This window comes from Vitis riparia, chromosome 12 (genome assembly GCF_004353265.1).
Source record: "Vitis riparia cultivar Riparia Gloire de Montpellier isolate 1030 chromosome 12, EGFV_Vit.rip_1.0, whole genome shotgun sequence".
Classification (NCBI taxonomy): domain Eukaryota; kingdom Viridiplantae; phylum Streptophyta; class Magnoliopsida; order Vitales; family Vitaceae; genus Vitis; species Vitis riparia.
The window spans coordinates 10,526,641-10,552,189 of NC_048442.1; the positions used below are offsets into that span (position 1 = coordinate 10,526,641).

At 32.7% G+C, this 25,549-nt stretch overlaps 1 protein-coding gene across 2 annotated transcripts in view; it reads left to right on the top strand.

Annotated features, from left to right (window-relative positions):
- Positions 1-24,860, top strand: part of LOC117926490 — a 47,956-nt gene extending 23,096 nt beyond the window's left edge. Inside the window, exons 8-12 of one of the 2 annotated variants that reach the window (XM_034845591.1) lie at positions 13,517-13,568; positions 20,058-20,129; positions 21,177-21,264; positions 21,409-21,525; positions 24,455-24,860. In XM_034845591.1, the coding sequence (XP_034701482.1) occupies positions 13,517-13,568; positions 20,058-20,129; positions 21,177-21,264; positions 21,409-21,525; positions 24,455-24,661 (536 nt within the window). In that variant the 3' untranslated portion in view covers positions 24,662-24,860. The remainder of the gene's footprint in view (positions 1-13,516; positions 13,569-20,057; positions 20,130-21,176; positions 21,265-21,408; positions 21,526-24,454) is intronic. The other variant, XM_034845592.1, reaches the window with a different exon arrangement.
- The last annotated feature ends 689 nt before the right edge of the window (positions 24,861-25,549 follow it).

Below are 25,549 nucleotides of genomic sequence, written 5' to 3' on the forward strand. Positions count from 1 at the left end.
TGAATTTTCTGATTCTAGAATAGTTCAGAAAATTTTTATAACAGTTCCTAAAAAGTTTGAGACTACAATATCATCTCTAGAAAACTCAAAAGATGTGTCAAGTATCACCTTGGCAGAGCTGTTGAATGCATTACAGGCTCATGAACAAAGGAGGCTTATAAAACAAGAAGGATCTGTGGAGGGTGCATTTCAGGCCATATATACTGACAAGAAAGAGATGCAAAGCAACAATAATAGTAGCAACAACACTCAAAAGTTTCCACCATGTCCTTACTGTAAAAAATCCAATCATCCACAAAAAAAGGTGTTGGTGGAGGCCGGATGTAAAATGTCACAAGTGTGGTCAACTAGGGCATGTGGAATGAATATGCAAATCTCAATAACAGCAAGGAGAAGTCAAGATTGTTGTGGAAGAACTTCAAGATGAGCAACTATTTGTGGTATCATGCTTTGCCACTAGCTGCTCCCCAGAAACTTGGCTTATAGATAATGGTTGTACAAACCATATGACTTATGATCAAGGGCTCTTTAAGGAACTTGAAAAAACCGTTACTTCCAAAGTTAGAATTGGAAATGGAGCATATCTTGAAGTAAAAGGCAAAGGAATAGTGGCAATTAAAGGCCACATAGGTTTGAAATTAATCTCTAATGTCTTATATGTTCCTGAGATTAATCAAAATCTGTTCAGTGTTGGTCAGCCGCTGGAAAAAGGCTATAAGGTGTTGTTTGAGGACAATCATTGCATGATTGTTGATGCACAAGGCAAAGAGGTATCTATAGTCCAAATGAAAGCCAAAAGCTTTGCCTTAGATTTGATGAAAGAAGAGCAGGCTACAATTCACAAAAGAAGAAAGCAATCCAATGCTTTGGCATAGGCATTTGGATCATACCGCCCTTCTCTTTATGAAGAAGAACGATCTTGGAGAAGGCTTTCATGAATTAGAAGTGAAGCCTCCTACCTATGTAGCATGTTAGTACGGGAAACAAATAAGACTTTCTTTCCCATAAAACAAGGCCTGGAAAGCTACTCAAAAGTTGCAGTTAGTAGACACTTATGTGGGAGGACCTCAGAGAACACCATCACTGAATGGCAGTAAGTTCTATATTGTTTTCATTGATGATCACACAAGAATGTGCTGGATTTATTTCATGAAATTTAAATCTGAAGTTGTTGACATTTTCTGGAAGTTTAAAGCTTGGGCTGAAAATCAAAGTAAATGTATAATGCAAGTGATTAGGTGTGATAATGGAACTAAATACACCTCGGAGAAATTTAACAAATTTTGTGAGGATGCAGGCATTGAGCACCAGCTTACAACACCTTATACCCCTCAACAAAATGGAGTCGTTGAGAGGAAAAATAGAACACTTATGGAAATGAAAAGGTGTTTGCTGCACATATATCAGTCTTTCTACTGAATAGACTGCTAACAAAAGCTTTATAACAAAAGACTCCATTTGAAGCATGGTATGGCTATAAACCAAGGCTACAAAATTTAAAAACATTTGGTTGTCTTTGTTTCTCTTATATTCCACATGTTAAGAAAGACAAATTGGATAAGAAAATAGAAGCTAGGATCTTTATAGGCTATAGCTCAATATCAAAGGCCTATAGAATCTACCTTCTAGAAAACAACAAAGTAATAGTTAGCAAAGATGTCAAATTCTTCGAATCAGAAAGTTGGAACTGGGATAATGATAAGAAGCTTGAGTTTAAAGAGAATCTTGAGTTCCAAAAGGACCTTGAGTTTTAGGAAGAGAATGACAATATTGATGATGAACCTGTCAGATGAACCAGATCACTCTCTGACATCTATCCGAGGTGTAATGTTGCTATAATAGAGCCTGCAGAGTATGAAGAAGCTGCAGCTGATAAAAAATGGATGGATGCAATGAAGGAGGGGCTTAAAATGATTGAAAAAAACCAGACTTGGGAGCTAGTGGACAAACCGACACACAAAAGGGCAATTGGAGTCAAATGGGTTTATAGAACCAAACTCAATTCTGATGGTTTTGTAAACAAACACAAAGTAAGACTAGTTGTCAAAGGATATGCTCAGATGTTTGGGGTGGATTTCTCTGAGACTTTTGCCCCAGTTGCTAGATTGGACACTATAAGAATGTTGTTGGCTCTTGCTACTCAAAAAGGCTGGAATATACATCAGATGGATGTCAAATCAGTCTTCTTGAATGGATACTTGGAGGAAGAAATTTTTGTGGAGTAGCCTGAAGGTTTTATTGTTCAAGGAATGGAGGAGAAAGTATATTTGTTGAAAAAGGCCTTGTATGGTTTAAAACAGGCACCAAGGGCCTGGTACAACAAGATTGATTCACATTTGTTAGGCTTAGGCTTTACAAAAAGCCTAAGTGAATTTACTCTATACTTCAGGAAGGTTTGTGATGAAACACTTGTGGTATCTTTATACGTTGATGATCTACTTGTGACAGGAAGCAGTATGGAGTAAATTGACAATTTCAAAATGGAAATGAAGGATGTTTTTGAGATGACTGATCTTAGAAGGATGACATTCTTTCTTAGCATGGAGGTACAACAAAAGCAGAATGAGATCTTCATATGTCAACAAAAATATGCCAAGGAAATCTTGAAAAAGTTCAAGATGGGAGAGTGCAATCCAAGTGCAACTCCAATGAATCAAAATGAGAAGTTTTGCAAAGAAGATGGAGCTGCAAAAGTTGATGAAAGGCTTTACAGGACCATTATCGAGTGCTTGATGTACCTAACGGCAACCAGACCAGATATTATGAATGTTGTAAGTTTACTCTCAAGGTACATGCATTGTGCTAGTGAAATTCACTTTCAAGCAGCAAAAAGAATTGTTAGATATGTCAAGGGTACAATTGACTATGGTCTGAGGTTTTGTCAAGTTAAAAACTTTACTCTCCATGGTTATTCAGACAGTGATTGGGCAGGTTATGTTGATGACATGAGAAGTACTTCAGGTTATTGTTTCATTTTGGTTCTACTATTTTTTCATGGTGTTCCAAAAAGAAAGAAGTCATAGCTCAATCCATAATAGAAGCAGAATATGTAGTTGTTGTTGCTACTATGAATCAGGCTCTCTGGATCAGGAAATTGATGGCTGACTTATTTACGGAGCAAAAGGAAAGCACATAAATACTCGTAGACAACCAAGATGCAATTTCAATTGCAAATAATTTTGTGTTCCATGGCAAAACAAAACATTTCAAGCTGAAACTCTATTTCCTAAGAGAGATATAGGAGGGAGAAATACAGTTGGTCTATTGCAAAACAGAAAGTTAAAATGCTGATATCTTAACCAACCCACTTCCCAAAGCTAGATATGAGTTCTTGAGGCAAAGGCTTGGAGTCTGCAGCTCCAGAGACAAGGAGGAGTGTTGAATGACATGTCCTATGAGCTACTAACATGGAACTGAGTAGATTGAAGTGGAAGTAGTCAAATAAGTTAGTCATGTGGAAGATTTACCTATTCCTTACGAAGTATTTGTTGGTTTGTTTCTATTCTTTAGGAAGTATCTATAGGTAGCAGGTTTGTTGCTATTTTTTATGTTTTTCTATTTTAAGCTAGTTGTATAAATAAGTGCTTTGAAGCTTAATAAAATATATCACTTCAGATTCCTCAACATTCTATTGCTTCCTGAGAGTTTCTATACTTTGTTTCTATCAAAACCCACATCATATCATGCTTTCAAAGGCTCTATCCTAACTATATTGTCTATAGGTGGATATGTACAAGACAATCCATTTATAATCCCAACTAAAAGAAAAAGAGAATGTGATTTTTTTTTTTTTTTATAGAAGTCTAAAGTTGTCTACATACTTGTACTTATCATATTACATGGAGTAATATTAGGAATTGATCACAAGAGAAATTATAGGATGATCTTTATGATACAATAACTTATAAGGAAGAAATAAAGGACTCTACTTACACCTACAAAACTAAGAGAAAGGTAGAAATAATTAAAGTCAAGGTGACTAATTATGATTGTGCTACTAATTCGTTTCCTTAACAACCCCTCACAAGTAAAACCACCTATCCATGATGGAGAGTATGCTCTTCAAAAAACAAAAACCATTTTATGGGTAAAAACTTAGTGAAAATATCAACAATTTGATTCAAGGAAAGAATAAAATATATATCAAGGGACTTTTGCATAACCTGATCTTAAACAAAATGAAAATTGATCTCTATATGCTTTGAGCAAGAATGAAGAATTGGACTAGGATAAAGAGAGTAGTACTTATGTTGTCACACCATATAGTGAGAGTTGAACGCATTGAAATGCTTTCAAAGAGTAAAAATTGAATGCATTATGACCTAACTATGTTAGATGTTAAGGCATAATATTTAGCTTCTATGCTGCACCTAGATTCAACACATTATTTCTTTGATTGTTAAGAAACCATGTTGTTTCCCAAAAATACACAATTGTATAAGCAAATACCATAATTAGGAGCACTATATTTCATAGAATACCATGGTGAATTATCCCTTTCAAACATCTTAGTGTTCATTAACTATACTTCAATGTTTTATGGTTGGAGCATGCATGCAATGGTAACCTTGTTGAGTGCAAACATGATTTTTGACCTTGTGATTATAACATAGTGAAAGGCTTCAACATTACTTCTATATAAAGTTGGAACATTAAAAAGAGCTCCATAATGAATAGAAATATTATTACAATTTGCTAAAGGAGTGGTAATTGGCTTAACTTTGTCCATTTTCTTTTTCTAGAGATGATCTTCGATGCATTTTCCATATGAGAAATAAAGAGTAGCCTCTTACACATTATAGTTCTTAAAAACCAAACCTTTGGAGCTTGTTTTAAACCATACAAGTCTTAACATGAATAACAAGCATGATCTAGTCACCCTTGATCAAGTGAAACCATGTAGCTGTTCCATAAAAACTTACTCATCTAATAGGCCATGAGATAAGCCACAACAAGGATGATAATAGGAAGAAGAAAATAACATAAAATAAAACCACACACACACACCTATACATGAAGGACACTATAATTTATGTGATTTGTCCTAAAGCCTACACTCACATGTAAAAACAAAGAACTTCCATTATTATTGAGGAGAGTACAAACTAAGAGCTTACAAATCCCAAAATCCCAATCACCAAAAAAGAATCTCTTTTTTGGTCAAAATGTCATCTTATATATATAACTACATATGGATATTTCATATAAGAAATTAGTTGTATAATTGTCAAAGATACCTATTACTTGAAAAAGAAAAATTACAATAGGATGTTTCCTTTGTGATTATAAGAAAGACATCTACATGAATATGTCTTATTAGGAAAACATCAATGACTTATAAATTGACTCAAAATAAAACTTATGATACTTTCCAACATTTACCATCTAAGATTCAAACAAACTCAAAAGTCTTTCATGTTACTTTGCTATTACATCCATTAAAGGGCATTTGGATACCAATACCAATTAAGTCCAAGTAATGCTCAAATATAACTATAGAAATGAGCTTAGTCATCATATCTACTAGATTATCCATTGTAGAGATCTTTTTCATATCAATAACACCCTATGTAATCACATATGTGATAAAATGCATTCTAATATCAATAGGTTTGGTCCTCTTATGAAACATATAATTTTTAGTTGAATGTATGGAATTTTGGCTCTCATTATAACTCCTAATGTTAGCTTAAATTGCCAACCAAACCCCTAAATCAAATAGCTTCTTCATTGCTTCTATGCTTCCATGTATTTTTCTTCAATTACTGATAAAGCAAATTGTACTAAAAGGTTGATTTCCAACTATTAAAACTACCATATAGAGTGAATACATACCCTATTAGAGTCCTTCTATCCAAGTCTCCAATGTAGTCATAATCAACATAACCAAAAACCAATAATTGTCTTTAAAATGTCACTATTTACATTGTATACTAAGTCAACATGCAATACCCTTCTCAAATATCAAACTAGCCACTCACTACTTATCAATGAGTCTTTCATAGGTAATACATATATCTACTTACCACACTAACTGCATATGAAATGTCTAACCTAGTATAAATTATAGCATACATAATTCGAACTACACTAGTATAAGGAATATGTGGCATGTGTTCTACCTTCTCCTTGGTATGTAATGATAAAACACTTAAAGGTTTGAAGCAAGCTCCTAGTGGAGTACTCACTTCCCAGCTTCAAAGTCTTTCATTTCAAACTCTCCCCTAAGTTGAGTTTTCAACCTATTAATCTCATATATGTTCTTGTAAGCAATTAAAATTCCATAACAATTGGCAAAAAAGAAATAAAACAACTATAAAGAAGCTCCCAATGAAAAACACAGATGTCACGCTTACTCATATGGTAACCATTACCAATCAAATGTATTAAACTTGATCATTAACACTAGAAGATGATGTGATCATGGTTGTCATCTTGCTATGAACCAAATAATTTTGATCAAATTGGTAGTAGTACGATGAAGAATTATATCCAAACCAATTCCATAAATAACTTCCTTCTTGTTTCCCTTTACCTCATCCTCATCATCTTCTTTTATTAGACTTTGAAGAAAAGTTGCCACTAAAGGTCCCAATGTTGGAGTTCCTTTTTGTTTGTTTTGACTAAACTTCCTTTTCTTGTGTAAGATAATGTTCAAAGTTGTTGCCATTAGAGGTGACAATGTTGGAGTTCCTTTTTTGTTTGTTCTAACTAAACTTTCTTTTCTTGTACATTATAATGTTAGGGAAAAAAAACAATAATGATCTTGTTGACACTCATAAGAAGTGATAGGTGTACTTCTTCCAATGAAGGTTGATCTAACTGGTTAGTCACAAAGATTACATAAAGATCATATTTAGGGCCTAGCCCTAAAAAATAGCTAGCATCAAATCATAATCAATTATGAGTTATGCTATAGATGCAATATGATTAATGAGTTATCATTTTAAAATGATAATCACATACGTGCAAGCTTCTCTTTTTAGATGTTTGCAACTACAAATACATTTACATGATTTGAGCTTGGAACTATGAGGCATACATCCTCTCAAGGGCATTCCAAATAACATATAATGTGGTGCATCCTCCACCTATACCAATTGTGAGGAAGAATTTACCTTGCTTCTTCCCTATTAAGTATTCTAGAGTGATTTCCTTCTAAGCTAAGGAAACATCTCCTATGGTGACAATTTGAGGAGGACTTGGTTTGGATCATTCATTATATAACTCTAAAAAAAATGGCCTAAGATCAATACTCAAAATATTTTCCCAATTTGATCCCCTTAGGTGATTAAATTGAATTCAGATTCCATCATCAATCATTGAGTAATAAAATAATCACATAGGTACTAATAAACTATACTAGTTTTTTCCTATACAAGAGTTTTTATATTTCCTTTGCTATGTTAACTTAGCTAGCTTAAAAGTATGTCAATCCTTGATTCTTAATTCTTGCATTCTAAACATGGAGTTTTAATGGTTTTAATTCAAATTGTGCAACCTTTTTTTTTTTTTTTTTTTTTAGGCATCAACATATTCCAACCCACGTAATGAGCATTGATGTCACTAACTCCCAATAAGATGATATAGGGTACCAGGGTTAAAGATCCCCCTTAAACCCATATTTGAGTTTCTAATCATCCATTGCTCTATATTTGCAGCACTTTTTAAAATTTCCTATTCTAGATATAAATACTCGATGCTTCTTGAGGTGAGTAGCCTAGTTACTTAAAGGGAACTCTTAAAGATCTTTTTTTTTTTTTTTGAAAAAAAAAAATTGAAACCAATCCTAATATCATTCATAAATATGTATTCCCCTTAATTTACTATGTTCAAATTTGGCTTTTTAGGTAACCTACCAAAAAAAATACTAGATCCATTGTGTGTGAGTCAAAGAAGCATAAGAAATCTTCTATAGATCACTAGCATGTAGGTTTTAAAGTTGAGTGCAATTATATAATCCTATGATTTAAAACATTAACCTTTAGTATTAAGTGTATTGAAAATTCAATTCAATCTCCCAAACAAAAATATCATGAAAAGAAAAAAAGTTCTATGAAATGTCTTAACATATCATTTATGTTGTGAAACGCATGGAATAATACCAATTTCTAACTAAGTATGACAATAAGTTCAAACAATGAGGTGTTACAACCCCCCACCCTCCCCTCTCAACTTGAATCTAACATTGTCCCAAGTGTTTTCAACTAATAGATATATAGTTGAAGTATGAGACAACTTGATAATTAGTAGAAATTAAGAAGGGTGAATGGAAACCTCCCATGGAATTAGTAAAGGTAGAAGGATGGCTTAAAAGGATCAATGAAGTGCTATAAAAGAAATAAACCATAATTAAATAAGAAAAAGTAAAGCAAACAAAACAATTAAGTATACTTTCTTATTATTTTGTCGATCATTTTATTTATGCACTTAGATTAATTATAAGAATGAGTCCAAAATAAGTGTGGAAAGTTGTCTTGTTTCTTCAAAAATATGATCTTGAGAGTTGTGGATTCTCTTGTTTCTTCAAAAACATGGGCTAGTTAGTCCCATAAGTACACTATTTCAAGATCTTTAACACCCCATGATTTTTGCCTTAGCTCTTCTTTATAATAGAAAAAGAGGACCTTGGTCATGTTGGGTTATGTTTGTCCTACCCATGAACCCATATATTAGGCTATTTGATATTTGGGTATTCCCTAAGCCCAAATATAGATATATAAATAGCTTCAAGTATTTAGTATTATGAGATAATGGAGATTTGATTGAGAAAATGAAAGAAAATTAGAGTTGTTTTCTGGCCACTATTCTAAGGCTCAAGGTGAAGTTACAGGTTCTTTCATCAACCTTTTAGAAAGTCCCTGTGGTATGTTTTCTCCTTGATTTCTTTCTATTTATGTTTCTTGGGGTTATGGATTCCTACCTCAAGCATTGAGATACTTATATAAGTTTTCAAGGTGAAGAAACCTGAGGACTTAATTATTGTATCAAAAATTTATTGAAGTGGACGAAATTTTCTCCATGGTATTTTACCTCCATTTAGAGGGTTTTTCCACGTTATATTTGGTGTCCTCTTTTTGGTTAAATTTTATTGATTCTTGTTAGGTTGTTATTATTGTTAAGAGGTGGTTATTATTGTTGAGTGGTGGTTATTATTGTGGAGGAATCTTTTAACCTTGCCTGGTGAATGCTCTAGATCTATCTCTTTATCTTCTCAATAGGTTAAGGATATAGCCAATGGTTTAATTTTAGCATAGAGCTTATTGCTTGCAAAGTTTTTTCACAATCAAGAAAATAAAAAACCTCAAGGCCATGCATATCAGTTAAAATTTCTTCATTCTATGAATGCATGTAACATGATGCAATGTGGTTGCTCAAAACATTTGGGTCCATATGGCCTTCCCTTATATCCTCTAATGTGGTAGTCTCATCCCTAATGCCATGGTAGCTCATAGGAGCAAGACACAACTAATCCCTCTTGGTTTTACACATTAAGTAATGAGGATAAGTAAAATGCCCCTTGCTATTGGGCTTCAAAAAAAGAAGTAAGCTCGCATATGATGTTTTTATCACTTCTAAGGATTGGACAATGCAACATTGAAAGATTTTTTTTGTGAAAAATGGATTAAGGTTTGGTTTTCTATCTAGGCATTAGGGGTCTCCTCAAACTCAAGAATCCAAACTTGGTTGATGCTGTTATTGGAAAAAATAGAGTTTTTCATATTGGTGTGGCCATTTCTCCCACCTATAGTCACAAGGTAAGCCTCCCAAGTGTTGTATGACATTTCCAAAGATGTGTGTGTATATTCCCAATCCTCCTATGTATGCCTTTAAAGTTGTCATCCAACATTGTCACCAATAAAGAACTCAACATAAATTTTTTTCTAATTTGAAAATGAAGTTCAAACTAAGTTAAATATATACAAAGATTATAATCAACAAACTAAAATTAAAAAGAAATGAGAACAGAAATAATTCATCGGGTTGTCATGGCAATCAAAGGAGCCTAAAGTGCACAAAAAGCTTAAACATTGTATCCATAGAGTTTTTATCAAAGGGGTCTTCCCCTAGTTAGAGAATCTAGCTAAGAATGACTTTTTGGAAACCCCCATTGAAGGACATCCAAGTTTAATCCATTAAAATCACCAATTAAGATGAAAATGAAATTTTCATCAAGAAGTAAAATCTCTGAGAGCATCATTTTCCCCCACAAAAATCCTCCAACAAAAAGTCTTCCAAAGCTAATATTTATAATATTTATCATTTCAATAGTGAAGATAGTAACCATTCTCCATCAATTGAACCACACTTAACAAGGTTTTGTTGAAGGTGGTCAGGAACAAGAAAAACATCATGAATATATCCTTATCCTTTCTTACTTTCAACAGCAACATTTTATTTTCCTTTTGATTGTACAACAGCCTCATTCACCACTCCTCATTCTTACTTTGCAGGTAGTTGAAGTATTGATCTCTAGAAATATTTTTTCATTCATAACATGTGATTACTACAACCACAATCAAGATACCAAACATTATGCTTTTCATGAGAGGCAGATTGACATGCAAAAAAACACTTCTCATCATCATCATTTTTTTCTTAAGTAAAATTTTCTTGATTGTTTGCCTTGAATCTGCAGTATTTCTAAATATACCCAAACTTCTAACAATAATAGCATTGAGTTTTCCCATGATACCAATAGTTAGAGGTAGCATGATTTACTTTCTTACAAATTTTATAAGAAAACTTAGAATTAGAAGTTATTTCTGCTTCACTATGACCTTTTATTGAAAAGTGTCTTAACTTTCTAATTAATATAAATTTCTTATTGTAATGAATATCATAAAAAACATTTCTTACATTCATATGTCATTGTAATATTATATTTCCTTATAAAATAAGAAAATTATTAAGAATATCCCTATAAATATTCTAAATAATGGGAAAAGGGTTGTGAGATGGAGATGAGTTTGTGAAGACTATACAAGGTAGGTAAAGGTGTCAGAAAGAATAAGAAATAGTCAATGTACCAAAGGGGCTTGTGGTTTAGGGTATAGATATGAAGAGTGAGGAAAAATGTAATGTTTCAAGATTCAGTAGTTGTATTTGATTTTTATCCTCTATAATATTTTCTATAGTATAATGGGATAGCTTTTCTCATTTATGGTTGTAGGCATGCTGAATTGGACATTAAAACCTCAAGTGCCTTTGTGTGTGGATGGTTTGATCTTTGTGTTCTTAAATTAACATGTTTACATTTGATGCTCCTACTAGCATGATGCCTTCTTCCCTTTTATTTGAACTATGGTTTATCTTCCTTGGAATCTACCTTCCTTCGATTAGTACTTCTACCACCTTTTCTTGAAAAATTTTGAGAGTTATTTGAGAGCATTGATTGAAGGCACTTCCAACTGATTGGCCTACAAATCATAATCTCCTCCACTCATAAGACTCCAGGTTTCTCATTAGATATCCAATAAATGAATTAGAAAGGTTTTTGATTCTTCAATTGCAGCAACAATGTGCTTATATTTTTTTGAAAAAATAATTAAAATTTGTGTACTATTTTTTGATAAATAAAAAATATATCTTCTCCATATGTCTTCATTTGATTAACAATCTCAATTACACTATAAAAATTGTCTTTCACAAATTCAAAATCTTTCATTCTGAAAGTCATGAATTCTCTTCTCAAGGATTGAAGTCTGATACTTATTGCTATTGCCTCCAAACTCTTGCTACACTATCTCCCAAGCATTCTTGGATGTATTGACACAACTATTCTTGAAACAATATTTGAAAAGACTCCATTTTGGATTCTTCAAAGGGCTTTGGTATCATTCATCCTCAGTACTTCAAGATTATTCTTCTTACCTTCAAATAGTTTGATCTCACCCGTAGTTATTTTCAATAGTGCCCTAAAGTCTTTATGATCTTAGTCAAGTCTTCATTTTCACTTCCTAGAATCCATAATGTTCTCTATTAAAAGTTGGAATAATAGAGATTCAAACTCAAGCACCCTCTCCTCCACTAGACACCATTTTCAATGTTCTCGATTTCTAATGCTCTTTTATAGAAATCCAACCACTCTGATACTAAATTTGTTGAATTAGAAAAAAGAAACCGTCTGAGTTGCAAAAATGCAAAGCTCTTCTTCCAGGAAGACTAAACTTCAATTTTTTTATCTGATTACAGAAACTAGTTATTACAATATTTCTATAGAATTCTATCCTCTGCTCAACTCTCAACTATTACCAACTACCTAATTTAATATATCAAACATATTTTCAATAATTTATAAAGGCTTACAAGATGTCCTTGAAAATGTTTATTTGAATACTTCCAAGAAAGCGCATTACATTCAAACATATTTAACATTTAGTAACCTCGTGGACACCTCATAAAAGGAGATTAGAATGCTGCTTGACACCTAGATTGATAAGAATCACCATTTACAGAAAGACGGTGACCTTTTTCATTAATATTGATGAGGGGCTTTTGGGGAAGTTCGTTGATATATGACACATTGCATGTGCTTTAATGTTGCTTACCCATAAGTTGGTTTGCCAAATTATGTTTTCTGAAGAAAAGAATACATACACATAGTATATACAAGTTTGAGATGCTTGAATTAGGATTATCTGGAAAGACTATCTACATATGTAGAAATGGGCTTGTGCAGTTGATAATGGATTTTGGTTGTCGTATTTTTGTAGAGAATAACTTGGTCGGATATATGGAGGAAAATGTTAGCTAGATTATTTCTAATCCTAACCGTAGTTTAGAGAAAAGGCACACTAAATATGTAAGATTATCTGACTGAGAATATTGTTAGGTTTAAAGGGCATTTGAACCAAGAAATTACTTGTGACACCTTGTTTTGATAATGAAGTTTGTCATCAACATTGCACATAAAGCAATTTTAGATTGGGAAACAAATGTAAATGGACAGTTCAATAAGAAGTTAAATATCTACTTGATCTACATTTCATTTATTTAGGTAGAAACCAACTTGCTAGTGCCTTGGTTAAAATAGTATGAAATGTCGATTTTCATAGCATGAATTCTTAGCAAGTTGGCCATTCATGGTAAAAGTACAAGTCATATAGGAATATGTGGTGAAGCTTATGTCACCATTTTACTTCTACTTTACTTTTTCATTATTAAGTCATTAAAACTCTATGTTATCATCTAAACTTGCGTTTATTTACAACCCCTAATTTCAATGATGCAAAACTCATATTAGATTTGTTAATTTACTATAGTGTCTTTTACATGGGATGGGTGTTTAGGCTTCTAAAAGAGTCAATCAATCACTCTTTAATTTACCTTATTTTCATTAATTTTTTGTATAGCCTTGAGCATTTAGGATTATTTTGAATTTTAGTAATCGAGCTATGATTTGGAAGTAAAATTGAGATCCTTTTTCATGAGATGAGATGCAATAAAAGAAAATGGTTAACACCGTACATATATCATAACTATGTATGTTAAATCTTTATCATATTTGTATCAGGATTGGATGCTCAAGAATGGTATGATTCCTCTGGTTTTAAATCTTGGTCAAGGTAAGTGTTTTGATACACATTTCTCCTTCCTCTATGACATTTTAATTCAGTTTAGTGCAATAATTATGCGGCTATATGTTTACTATTTTAATTTTTGTGTGATATATATTAAATATGTCTTCTTGGTAGGCTAAGAAGTATGAAACTCATTTTTTGGTATCATTCCCCTTAGTGAGTGAGAGAGTAAACATTGGATGTTTGTTCAGCCTGCTAAACTGGCTGGAGTGACTTTAAAACATATATAAGAATTCTTCTACTTCCAATAGGGTAGTTTGAGTGAGTTCGTGAAGAAACTTGTTAAAAGATATCTAAAAAAATGAATATCCTTCAAATAAGAATTGAGAAAATAAAAGTTATGCTTAAAGGAGAAAAACACCCAAGAGGGGGGGTGAATTGGGTTTTTCAAAAACTTTTTCAATACAACAAATTCAAGCACACTATAAACAAGAAATAAAGAGATAGAGTTAGAGAATTCAAACTCGAATTTTATAGTGGTTCGGCACTTCCTTGCCTATGTCCACTCTCCTCAATCTCCTAACCAAGTGAGGGTTCCACTAGCTTGAAGCTTCAACCAAGCTTCCAATCCTTTACACTTGGATTCCGGCTCCAATGGGCTCTTACACAATCCCTTCAAGATTCAAACCTCTTGAAGTCTTTAACACTCAAGTTTTACAAGAAGGAAACCCTCAACCTAGTTCCAAGATAGCTCAAATACAAAACAAAGCTAGGATGACTCACAAGAGTGCACTAAAAAAATATGCAAGTGATGGTTTTAATGCACTAAGAAAGAAATGAGAGCTTTTAGGCTAAGACCAAGTAGGTAGACAATTGATTGCAAGTGTTCTCTCTTTAATAAATGAAATGGAGCTCTCAATTTATAGGTTTCTAAACTCGGAGCCAAAAACAACAAAAGGTAGCCTAGACCGGTCGAGCTGGGGGTCGACCGGATCACTAGCCGTTGGAGCATTTAATGCTTTGGCAGGTTACCATTACATCGATCGGAGATCGACTGGAAAGGGGTGAACCTTAACCGAGAAGAGGAAGCTACTAGATGACAAAGAGTGTTTTTGGCACCCCTCGACTGAACAAGGACAACCGATTGACCGATTCCCCAACCGGTTGAGCCGGTTGGCCAGAGCCTTGACTGATTCAGCTTTTTGGCCCTGAAAACCTTTCTTTTTCAATTCCTTTCTTTTCTAACACTTAGGCAAGGTCTTTAGGTGAATTAATGTGCCAATTTTAAAATGTTTTGCCTAAGGTACATTTGATAAAACTCAGCTTTTAATGAAATTGAAATTTTAAAGGATAAACCGAATTCTCAAAGATGCATGAAACGGTATGAAAAACCTAAGTGCACCCATGCATTCATCTTACATTTGTTTCCTATGATCAAAATTCTTCCAAAAGTCTTGATCTTGTATCCATTTGGTCCTTTGATGAATTTCCGAATTTATACCAGAGATTCTTTACCATTCAAACCAATTAGTCACTTAATCATGGTTTGTTATCATCAAAACCCGATTAAGAGAACCCTTGGGATAACAAGAATGAAACAAATGTGAACTAGAGTGCCTATGCATTTTCAAAATTGTTTTGTCAACCATTAGATTACCACTAAAATACACATGAGTGTAGATGGGTTGAGGAACAAGAACCCAAGTGTTATTTTTTTCTCTTTTCATTTCTTTTTTTTCTTTTTCTTCAAAGTATTAATTTTTTCTTCTGCTTTCGAGAACTGATGAGGAATTTTAAGAGCACGCTTGAATGTTCTAGGATTAGTAGAAAAAGAAAAAAGTTTCATCAGATATGCTAACTATAGTTTCATGTTATGCTTTCACTTTGAAAAAATTTAATATTTTCCATCATTTGAAACTTACAAAAGCTTTTACAAAATTATGATTGCCTTTTTAAATCGAGACAACCCAAGTATAATGAGAGTAATCATCAAAAAAACACTACATAACACTTAAAAATTTACTACAAGCAACTAGAACATGTTCTCATAAATGGGAATTAAATTTTTCCAAAGTGAAACTTGAAATTATTCTAAATAGTGATAAGGGAAAGTTTTCAACTTTTTTCCATTTTACAATAGGCACAAACAAAATGTTTATTTATCCAACTAGAAATATTAACAATTGGGAAAAATGTGTTTCCATACAATAGGAACTTAAGTTTATAAAAAATAAATTTTAAGTAGTTAACTAAAAATAATTAGCATTTCATACACTTTTTGGTCAATAATTTTCTTATCTTGGAAGGCTCTCAAAAGCTTTGAGTAAAGATAATTCATGCCTTGATGCCATATTTATAAGATGGCCTTCATTTGAAGCATGTAGTTGCCTTTGTTTATGCCCTTCTGCAAAACTTCTTTGAATGAGATCCCTTATCACAGCAAGACTATTATATAAGAACCCAAACATATAGGCATAATCATTTGTTAACTGTCCAATTGATAAAAAAATTATTTTTCAGATCATGAATTTCGAGCACATCTTTCAATTTCAAATTGCTATGCCCGATATCCAAATAGCTATTACCAATATGAAAAATACTAAGAAATATTCCATTACAATGTAAATAACATCTCATCCATATATTGTAAAATTTACCTATGTTATTAGTCATGTGTCATTGTACCTAAATCTCCATGGATCTTTGAGTCTAATTCTTCATTCAAACTCAGATTGACAAGTATTGGGTGGCATCCTTAACTTGAAAAGCATAATGAAACCTATGCCAACACTTTATAGCATATTGTTAGCATTTCCACAAATTCAACAAATTAGTTTACCTTCGTTTTTTCTATAGGTTTGCCTAAGAAGATTGTTTTTCTGGTGCTCATCCCTATTTGGCTTTTGACTTAGCATTGTCAAGGTTGTTTCTAGGGCATTCACTCTTCACAGGTGCAAACCCTCTCCCTTGTGAAGTAAAATGACATCGTCCTCATCCTCTTCCCTCACAATCATGCTTTTTGAGAAAGCCTTGATTATGATGTTGGGTAAGGCAGTTTCATCAGCATGGCTTCTCTGAAATCACTATACTCCGATTCCTGATCTAGAAAATGAATCAACTTTTAAAGGACAAATAATGGTTGGTTGATGGCTGCCAAACTATCACACATCTGCTTGAATTATCATTGATATTCTTATATCAACAGAGATCCTTGATTAATTAAGGAATGCAAGTTGAGTTTTTAAATGGAATTCTTATTCTTTTGTCATTAGACATTGATGTTCTTCTAGTGATTTTCATGCCTGGAAGACAATATTGGTTCCCTCAACTAGACAAAACACTTTTTTGATCATTGAACCTAGAAATTATGATTGAATAACCCATGATTGAATTTGGGTTTGGTTGAGGCCTCCCATTCATTATCATTAATCTCCTTCAATAGTTTTCTAGTACTAGAAATATGGTAAAAGACAACAAGACTTCTTATGGTAGTTGAACCTGAGAATGCCAAAAAGATAATTTGAAGGAGTGAGATTGATTGAAATAAAATTAGCACATTGATGGACTGATTGGACTATAGATTAGTTTCAGTTTGTACTATTGACATTTATATATAGGTGAAATTAGGACACTTTTTTTTCTCTCTTAGAAGACATGTTGTTTCGTAAGGATGTGTCTACTATTTTAAAGACACAATCTCTTCCAAAGGATGTGTCTAGTGTCCTAAGACATAATCCTTTAACAGATGTGTCTAGTGCCTTAAAGACACATGTCTTCTAATAGTCACCAACAAAATCTATAAATAAACCCCCTTGTCTTTTTAGATTTCACTCATTCATCCATTCTCTCCACTCTTTCTCCTCTCTAGTCTCTTAAACTTTCAAGTCCTTCTTACCTTCAAGTTTAGTCTTTTCTTTTCTCCTAAGTTTTTTTCTAGGAAGTTTTTTTTTTCCATATTCAAGAGAGTACAAATCACCAAATGATTCGTTGTTTCTTGTGATTTTGAGTGTTATTATCACAATAAAGTGATTGTTGTATTTTAGAAGACAATCACATGTACATAAGCACCTGATCGGGTTAAATTTGTCTTAAAGACAGAGTCAAAGTTTAGCCTCGATCAGCCCTAGAAATCCATCTAGTCAATAGTTGGGATAACAAACTTACCATTCACCTATATACAAATTCCAACATGTACATTGGTGGGACTTCTGTTTTGAGTGTACAATGATGGGGTTTCCATTTTGAGTGAGGGATATTTCAAGGGGAAAGCTCAGATATAGAGATAAAGTTGAAGGAATATGATGATTTTTCATTCATACCATTAAAAAACTACCTAGAGGAGAGTGAATAGGTAGTCCAAGTAAGATAGCCACAAAAGTTATAATTAATCTAACCAGTATTTTTGTCTTCTTTCATAAATATATTAATTATGAGTTGATCAATCCTATGCACAAGAAATTTCAACCACATAGTTGACACGTGGAAAAACCATCTAGAAATCTCCAAGTATAAAATCATGATGCTCTATTGACCGAAAACAATGTACTAAATATGAGAAGGTATACAAATTTACCTCAACAGATACTACTCTCTAGGATTTTTTATAATTTTCTGATAGGTCCTCAACATAGCACTCTCCCATGCTCCTTGGTAGATCACTTCAAAGACCATATTGAGGTAGTGACTCAAATCATCATCCTCTAGATCACTAGTTTTTCTTTTTTTTTAGAATTTTCTTAAAAGATTGAGAAATGAAGTACCAATGCTATAGGGATGGCTGATCTATTATGTTCTCTCTATTCAATATTAGAACTTAGTATTTATACCAAAAACCAAGGGCTAAGATTTGGGAAACAATTATAACATTATTTTTACATATTGCCCTCGAAAGGATGAAGTACAAAATAAAAAATACAAGAAAAGTATCTAACCTTTGAACACCCCATGGGGGAATATTTGAATGCCGAGGAGGATGTGTGAACGTCCCATGGTGAGAGTTTGAATGTCTTAAAGTATGTTTGAACACTACCTTCAAGTCATTTGAATCTTAATAACTTCTAATACGCACATACCTCAAGGTTTATCAACCTTGAAACATCTTAAATCAATTGAAAATAAATAAGACCCTTAGAAGTACAATGCATCTCTCACAATGTGGAATAAAATTACTAGCATGCATACACACACACACACACACACATATATATATATATATATATCCAAAAAAAAAGGGAAAAAAAAAACTAGAAGATAGATTACATAACTTAAGGAGAAAATAATAAGGAATTTTATTTCCACATCCATCATTATTAATATCCTTCAAATTTTGCTTCATTGATTATACTTCCCATAATTTGTGGAGTTGAGAATCTCATTTCAAGAGGTCTAACTTTTGCAATATTATTTTCCTTATCAGATTTATCCTATTCAATTTCCCAAATCCAATGCTTCTAAACCAATTTATTTGATAGAAAAGTGAAAAATAAAAAATAAGAAAAGGAGCAAAGAACCATATGGGAAAAAGAGTGCAGAGGCTATCTTGTAATATACATAAATGTATGACAAATTTGAGAAATTTCAAGGAACTGAAACATGGTAACAAATTTGAAAAAAAAAAAGCGCAAAACAAAAAATATTGGGAGGCAAGGAACATAAAACAAAGTTGGAAACATCAAGTGCATGATTCTACACTCCAATGGAAAGCAATATGAAACTCAGTTAGTAAAAATGTCCACCTAGACCGTCCATATAGATGATCATCAACATTGGTAATTAAGAGTATATTACTGTTAACCTACTCTGCATACTGATTTGATCTATTCTGTTCAGTTTCCCAATCCAATACTCTTCTAAGAAGCTGATTGATAGAAAAAAAAAAAATTTTAAAAAATTCCAAAACAGAGCTCTAGTTAACTAGAGGTTTCAACCCTTTCTTTGTGATCCACGATCTAAATTTGCTAATCTACTTATAGGAACAAGTTGCTTGTGATTGTTCCATTACCTAACAATTCAATTTCTTAGTTAAATTAGGAGCTTAATAAATTAACCAAGCTTTCAACACTTCAAATATTAATGTATCACATTTACATTATTCAAATGTAAATAGCAAGCCAAAAGAGTTTGTGAATTACTAAACGAGAAACTTTCCCTCTATTCAAATGTAAATAGCAAGCAAAAAAAGTTTGTGAATTACCAATCAAGAAACTTTCCCTCTCCTCATGTATGACATGGTGGGAAGAAAAACTTAATTATTTTTAACAAAAATGTTAAATTTTTGCTTCCTAATGATAACGATAATTCATGCCTTAAGTTCATTAATATCATAGATCTTGAAGTATGAATGATTCATAATCATTTTGGAGTAGTCAAGATAATTTCTATGGTAAGTTCTGAGAATATTGAGAGAGCTTTTCCACTAGTATTGTGTATATCATTTTATAATGAACTTTAAATGGTGCACTCTTGCTTTCCATTAGCTACATCATTTTTTTTAATTGTTTTACAAAGTGAGACAAATATATAACTTCAATGCAGGAATGCTACTCTACCTATAAGTATTAAAATCAAGGATCAACGTCAGTGGAAGAAATTAGACTTTCCTCACAGGTAAAACGATCTTATGATTTTTTTAATGAGAATTAATTGGAGAAAAGTTGGTCATATATTGAAACTCATCTTTGAGCACAGTTAAACTATCTTGGTGATAGCTAAAGAAACTAGCAATGTACTTGGTCACAAATCCCAACAATAAAAACCAAAAATGATTATGGCCAACATAGGCAATCCAAAATCTCCAAACAAGTTCTTCTATCACAAACCTAATAGTGAACAATTGACTTTCTTGTGATGATAACACAAACATCAACTCATGGCGGTCATGCCAAATAGAGAAAATGCTCTCCCATGTGGAGTTTCGTTGACAAAAAAAAAAAACTAGAAGTTGAGAGATCTTGAAATCCCCTTAGTCACCCTATGACTCTTCATCTCATGAACACCGAATAGCTTCCTCAACATAAATCACATGGTTATGTCATCAGCTACTAGTCATCATTAGGACTTATGTTAGCTTAATATGCATTATCAGCTCAGAACCTAACAGTTTATGGTTGGGTCAATTGATACCTTGACATGGTAACATATCCTTGATTTTACCCATGTTAGCTTGATATGCATTATCAGCTCAACACCTAGTAGTTTATGCTTGGGTCAATTGATACCTTGACATGGTAACATACCCCTGATTTTTAAGTGTCTCCGATTCAAATGCCATTACTTTTTTCCCCCCAGTTATGGAGCTCTGGTGCAAGCCCATAATAGGTTGCCTTGTCTAGAGTTTGGATTCCATTATTTATTTATTTCCCTCATTTAATGAGCTCAGGTTTTGAGTTAAATTGGTAGCTTAGCTGTTGTACATTTCTAACATTAAATTTATTGCCAATAAGAAAGAAAGATTTGGTTGTACTACCTGACACATAAATTGTGAATCAGGTCCCTATTTGTAACATCTGGTTAGACCATTTTATCACTTTTCCCTTCTGTTTTTAATCCATATGATGTCAGCCACCAATTCTTAACTCAGTGAAGATTTTATATGAGTTGTTTAGGTATTATATAGTTGATTAATCATCTGAATTAGTTTTTTCTTGTGTGTAGCATCAAGTCAATTGTATGCCTTAACATGCCTAGTTTTCCTGGTGGGCTAGATCCTTGGGGATTACCAAATCAGAAGAAAAAACAAAAAGTGAGTTCCCCTTCTGACTGTTTAATTTATTTTTCCTAAGAAGAGATAAGCAAAGGTCACTTTCATGTGGTTTAAATCAAGACAACTTCACCTTTCCTTGCTTAAAAGTTTAATTTAATAACTCTGGCTAACTCCAATATCCAGAGAAAATTTACTGCTTCTTATGTGGATGATCGACTTCTTGAGGTCATTGGATTTAAAGATGCCTGGCATGGGGAAGATTTTCTTCCTCTAGATATCCATGGGACTCGACTGGCTCAGGTTAGTTTTATGCATGGACATGTTTTATAATGTTCCAGCTCTATATGCCTAAATGAATCCTAGAAACAAGGATTCTTATTGCAATATTAATTATTGAATGGAGAAAATTACTAAAAAATATTAAATTAGTGTGCTCCTTCATTGCAATTAGTGTGCTCCATAATAGACGTAAATTGACACCTAAATTTTTAGATAACAATAATTGGTAGCTGCTTAGAAGGCTCAAGACTCTTCATCTTGATGATGGTTGCAATTAGATTTGAACCACCAACCAAGTCTTTGATGCCATGGATGACAATGATGTAGAGAGAGCAAGAATCAGTCCCTTTGTCGATTCTAATCAAACATATTGAGTAAAAGAAACACTCACTAACAAAGCAAAGAATGATCAAAGAAGTCATACTTTAGGGCTTACTTTTCAAACCCTTTCTTACAAGCCCTTTGAAAAATTGCCCTAATAAAACTGAATCCCACAAAATCTTAGGACATAAAAGGTGTTTGATAAATCAACTTAATGACTTAATATAATTTAACAAATGAATTTAAGTCATTAAGTAGATTAAGTATGTTTACTAAAAGAACTTAACATCACAACTTAATGTCAAGATTAACATTAACTATTAAGTCAAAATAATCAAATTATTTTTAATCTCAAATCTTTTTTTACCTTATTTGCTCATGTTTAGTGAAAGTATATTTTAGGACAATAACTCCACATTTAGGACTCATTTTTTATAGCAAATATTTTGTAGTTATCTTAATCATTTTATTATATTTTAAATATGAATTTTTAACCAACAAATATATTGCCTAAGATTAGTAGAAGTGAAAATTAGTTAAAATTAAATAGAGTAAATATTTATTAAAATTAATGAGAATAAATATGTAAATTTGATGATTTAAAATAAATTTTAAGTTAATTTTATCAAACATCCTTAGTACCTAAAATAATATCAAGTAATAAATTTTAAGTTAACAACTTAAAAATAATTTAATGTCTTGGTGGTGAAGAAGATGTCTTGAATAAGATTTGATTTGTTGGTAGGTGTTATGGCATCTATTGGAGTGAGAAACCTAATATGTCAATATATGTGTCCAAAATTAAACAACTTCTGAAACATATATACGAGGGCAATATGAAAAATTACGGCAACATAGAATAATAGATAATTTCCCTATGGTTGCATCAAGGACACTGCTTCAAAATCTTATCTTTGGACTCATTTTTATCATGGTTGTGGCTATATATAGACCTTAGTAGGAATTTCCCTCACTTAAAATTTGCCTACATCATATCAAACCCTTTAGATGGGACATGTTTTGGTCATAACTATATATTCATTTTAACTTCAATTTTTTATAGCCCCTGTTAAAGGTTTGTGACTATATCTTATATTTCTTATGGTGCTTGTTTCATGATTATTCTTCTTGAAGATATAACAGTAAGGTTTTAGGATTCCTTTTCTAATGCATGGGTTGCTTCTGCCTTTTCCAACTATTCCATGACCATAATTAGTCTTGGAAGTCCCTCTTCAGGCCTGAAATTGCTGACGGTAGTTGGCTTACTACTACTGTTTCCTTTTCCTTTATCCATGCCTTTTTTCTGATAGGTCTAGTATTGATTGAAAAGCTTGTTTCAAAGGATTAATGTACTCCAAAAATCTACTCATCATTCTTTTTTCATGTGCTTTATAGGAATTGGTTAGTTCATACACAGAAAGTTATAGATATTACGTTCTCACTTCCCTACAATTTCTTCCATCATATTTCCCTATAATTTCATTGTCAAACAAAAAAAAAATGTTTTGTACGTACCCCTTGTTAGGTATAGCATCTCCAAGAAAGTTACTGCTTTGCTTTTCCTCTGGGCAGGATGACTAGCTACCATTTTTGGAGGTTCTTCATAACCTTCTATAATCAATTTCCACGATTCCTAAGAAATCGCTCCACAGAATGTCACACTAATCCTTGTATACAGAGGAAGTCCATAATGCATACTTGTTACTATTTGAGTCTCCTTGCAAGATCTTCTAAAGCTCTTATACCACTATTGCCTTGTGAATATTCAAATTACTTTTATAGAATTTTTCATATAAAAACTTGAAAAAAAAATTGCCGAGAGTTTTCTCTAAATAAAAAGGAGCTTTAATTTTTTTTTCTCTTCTCAATCTTTGGGTTTCACTAATACATTATTTAACAAAATGATTCACTTTTCTCGTAACTTGGGAGACTTCTTGTACACCTATTAACTACATATATAGAACTCTCAAATATTTAATTTTAGGAAATAAATTTTCTTGGAAGCCATACAAACCCTTTAAATAATTAAAGATTTTTCTTTTTGAACTAGTTAGTAACATATTTTATCCAATCCATCCACTTTAGTGCAAAATAACTAGTGATCTTTATCAAATTTCTACTAGGTAGTATTGTATTCCATAATAATTCCAATCATTTCTTATGTGGCCCTGCATTTTACATTACATGAAGGTTATGAAATTCATTGCCATTTTAAGCTCAATTGCTTAATATATTGATAGGATGCAAGAAACACAGCTATCAACTAAGGGTTAACTATATGAATTCCTGGACTTTTTATCAAAATATTAGTGGTTGCATGATGCTCCTTGAACCATCATACAGAACCAGGGACTTTTACTTAAAAGCCAGGTCCAAAACAGGTTTGGTCATGGAAAAACAATTTTTGCTTCAATTATATGTTCTTCAATTTCATGGTAAGTAATTTCATTTCATAGCAACCAAGATACCTTATTTTAGTTTATGATACCTTCTTTTGATAGTTAAATCTTTTGTCATACAATAATGATACTCATGATGATAATGAAGATATAATGTAGGCAACCTTTTTAGATGCATTTTGAAATGCCAAACATGGTCTGGCTGTTTAACTTTTTACCTCCCAATTCAGGTGGATCGGATCCAATTTGAGCTTCAGAAAGGAGAAGCTAAGCATGTCTACATGAGTTTTGATGGAACAAAATGGAAACAGCCTACCCCTGAGGATGATGATACATACCCGATTGGCATATCTTATTCATGTGCAACCAAAATGCTTGCAACTCAAACGTCAAAATGCAAACTTCAACCACCAGCCAGTAAAGATGAAACTAAATAATCATATCAACAAGTTAAGATTTCCATTAATATCTCTATTCTCAATAAAAACTCATTAAGATGTGCCTTTGGATATAGTAATCATAGCTTTGAAGACTCCAGGACCTCCATGTTATACCTGGTGTAATTATATTCAGTTTGAACATTTGTATACGTTGGAAAATATGCATTCCAGGTTCACAAGTATTTTGCATAAATTTAATCAATGCACTAACTTGCAAGTTATGTAGTGTGGAAAATGTGATTGGCCTTCCATTAGGAATCTGTTGGGATAAACATAAAGAATGCACAACCAGGTTTTATCCCCTCTTGTGAGAACCTAATAGGAATCAATCAAATAAAGCAACAAGAATTCACCCAATCAACAAGTATATGAACACCACTAATTTTAGTGTGGAAAACCTTCTCCAATATGAGAAGTAAAAACCACGGGACCCTTAGGCCACTTAAAAACTCCACTAATATAATTAATGGGTTACACAATTCTCTCTAGATAAAACTAAAGGCATATATCAACCATATCTCAAGACAAATTGATCTTGGTAATTTCAACAACTTTGCATAAAAACAATGGAGAGATCTCACCAAATACACCACTGTTCTCGGACTAAAATATAACTTTTCAAAACTCCAAATCCAATCTCCACCATTCAGAATGAAGACCAATGCGTTCTGAATGTGCTCTCCAAAAATTGGCTCAATCAAACCACGGATTAACCTTGATCGGAGTTCATGATCAAAACTGTCCAGATAGAAAATGCATCAAAACGGAGGCTCTGTTCTCGGATTGAAAGACGCCCGTCCGGATCTCCAAATCCGATCTCTACCGTTCAGAATGAAGATCAATGAGTTACGAACCTTTCCTCTAAATTTCAGGTCGATCGGCCCA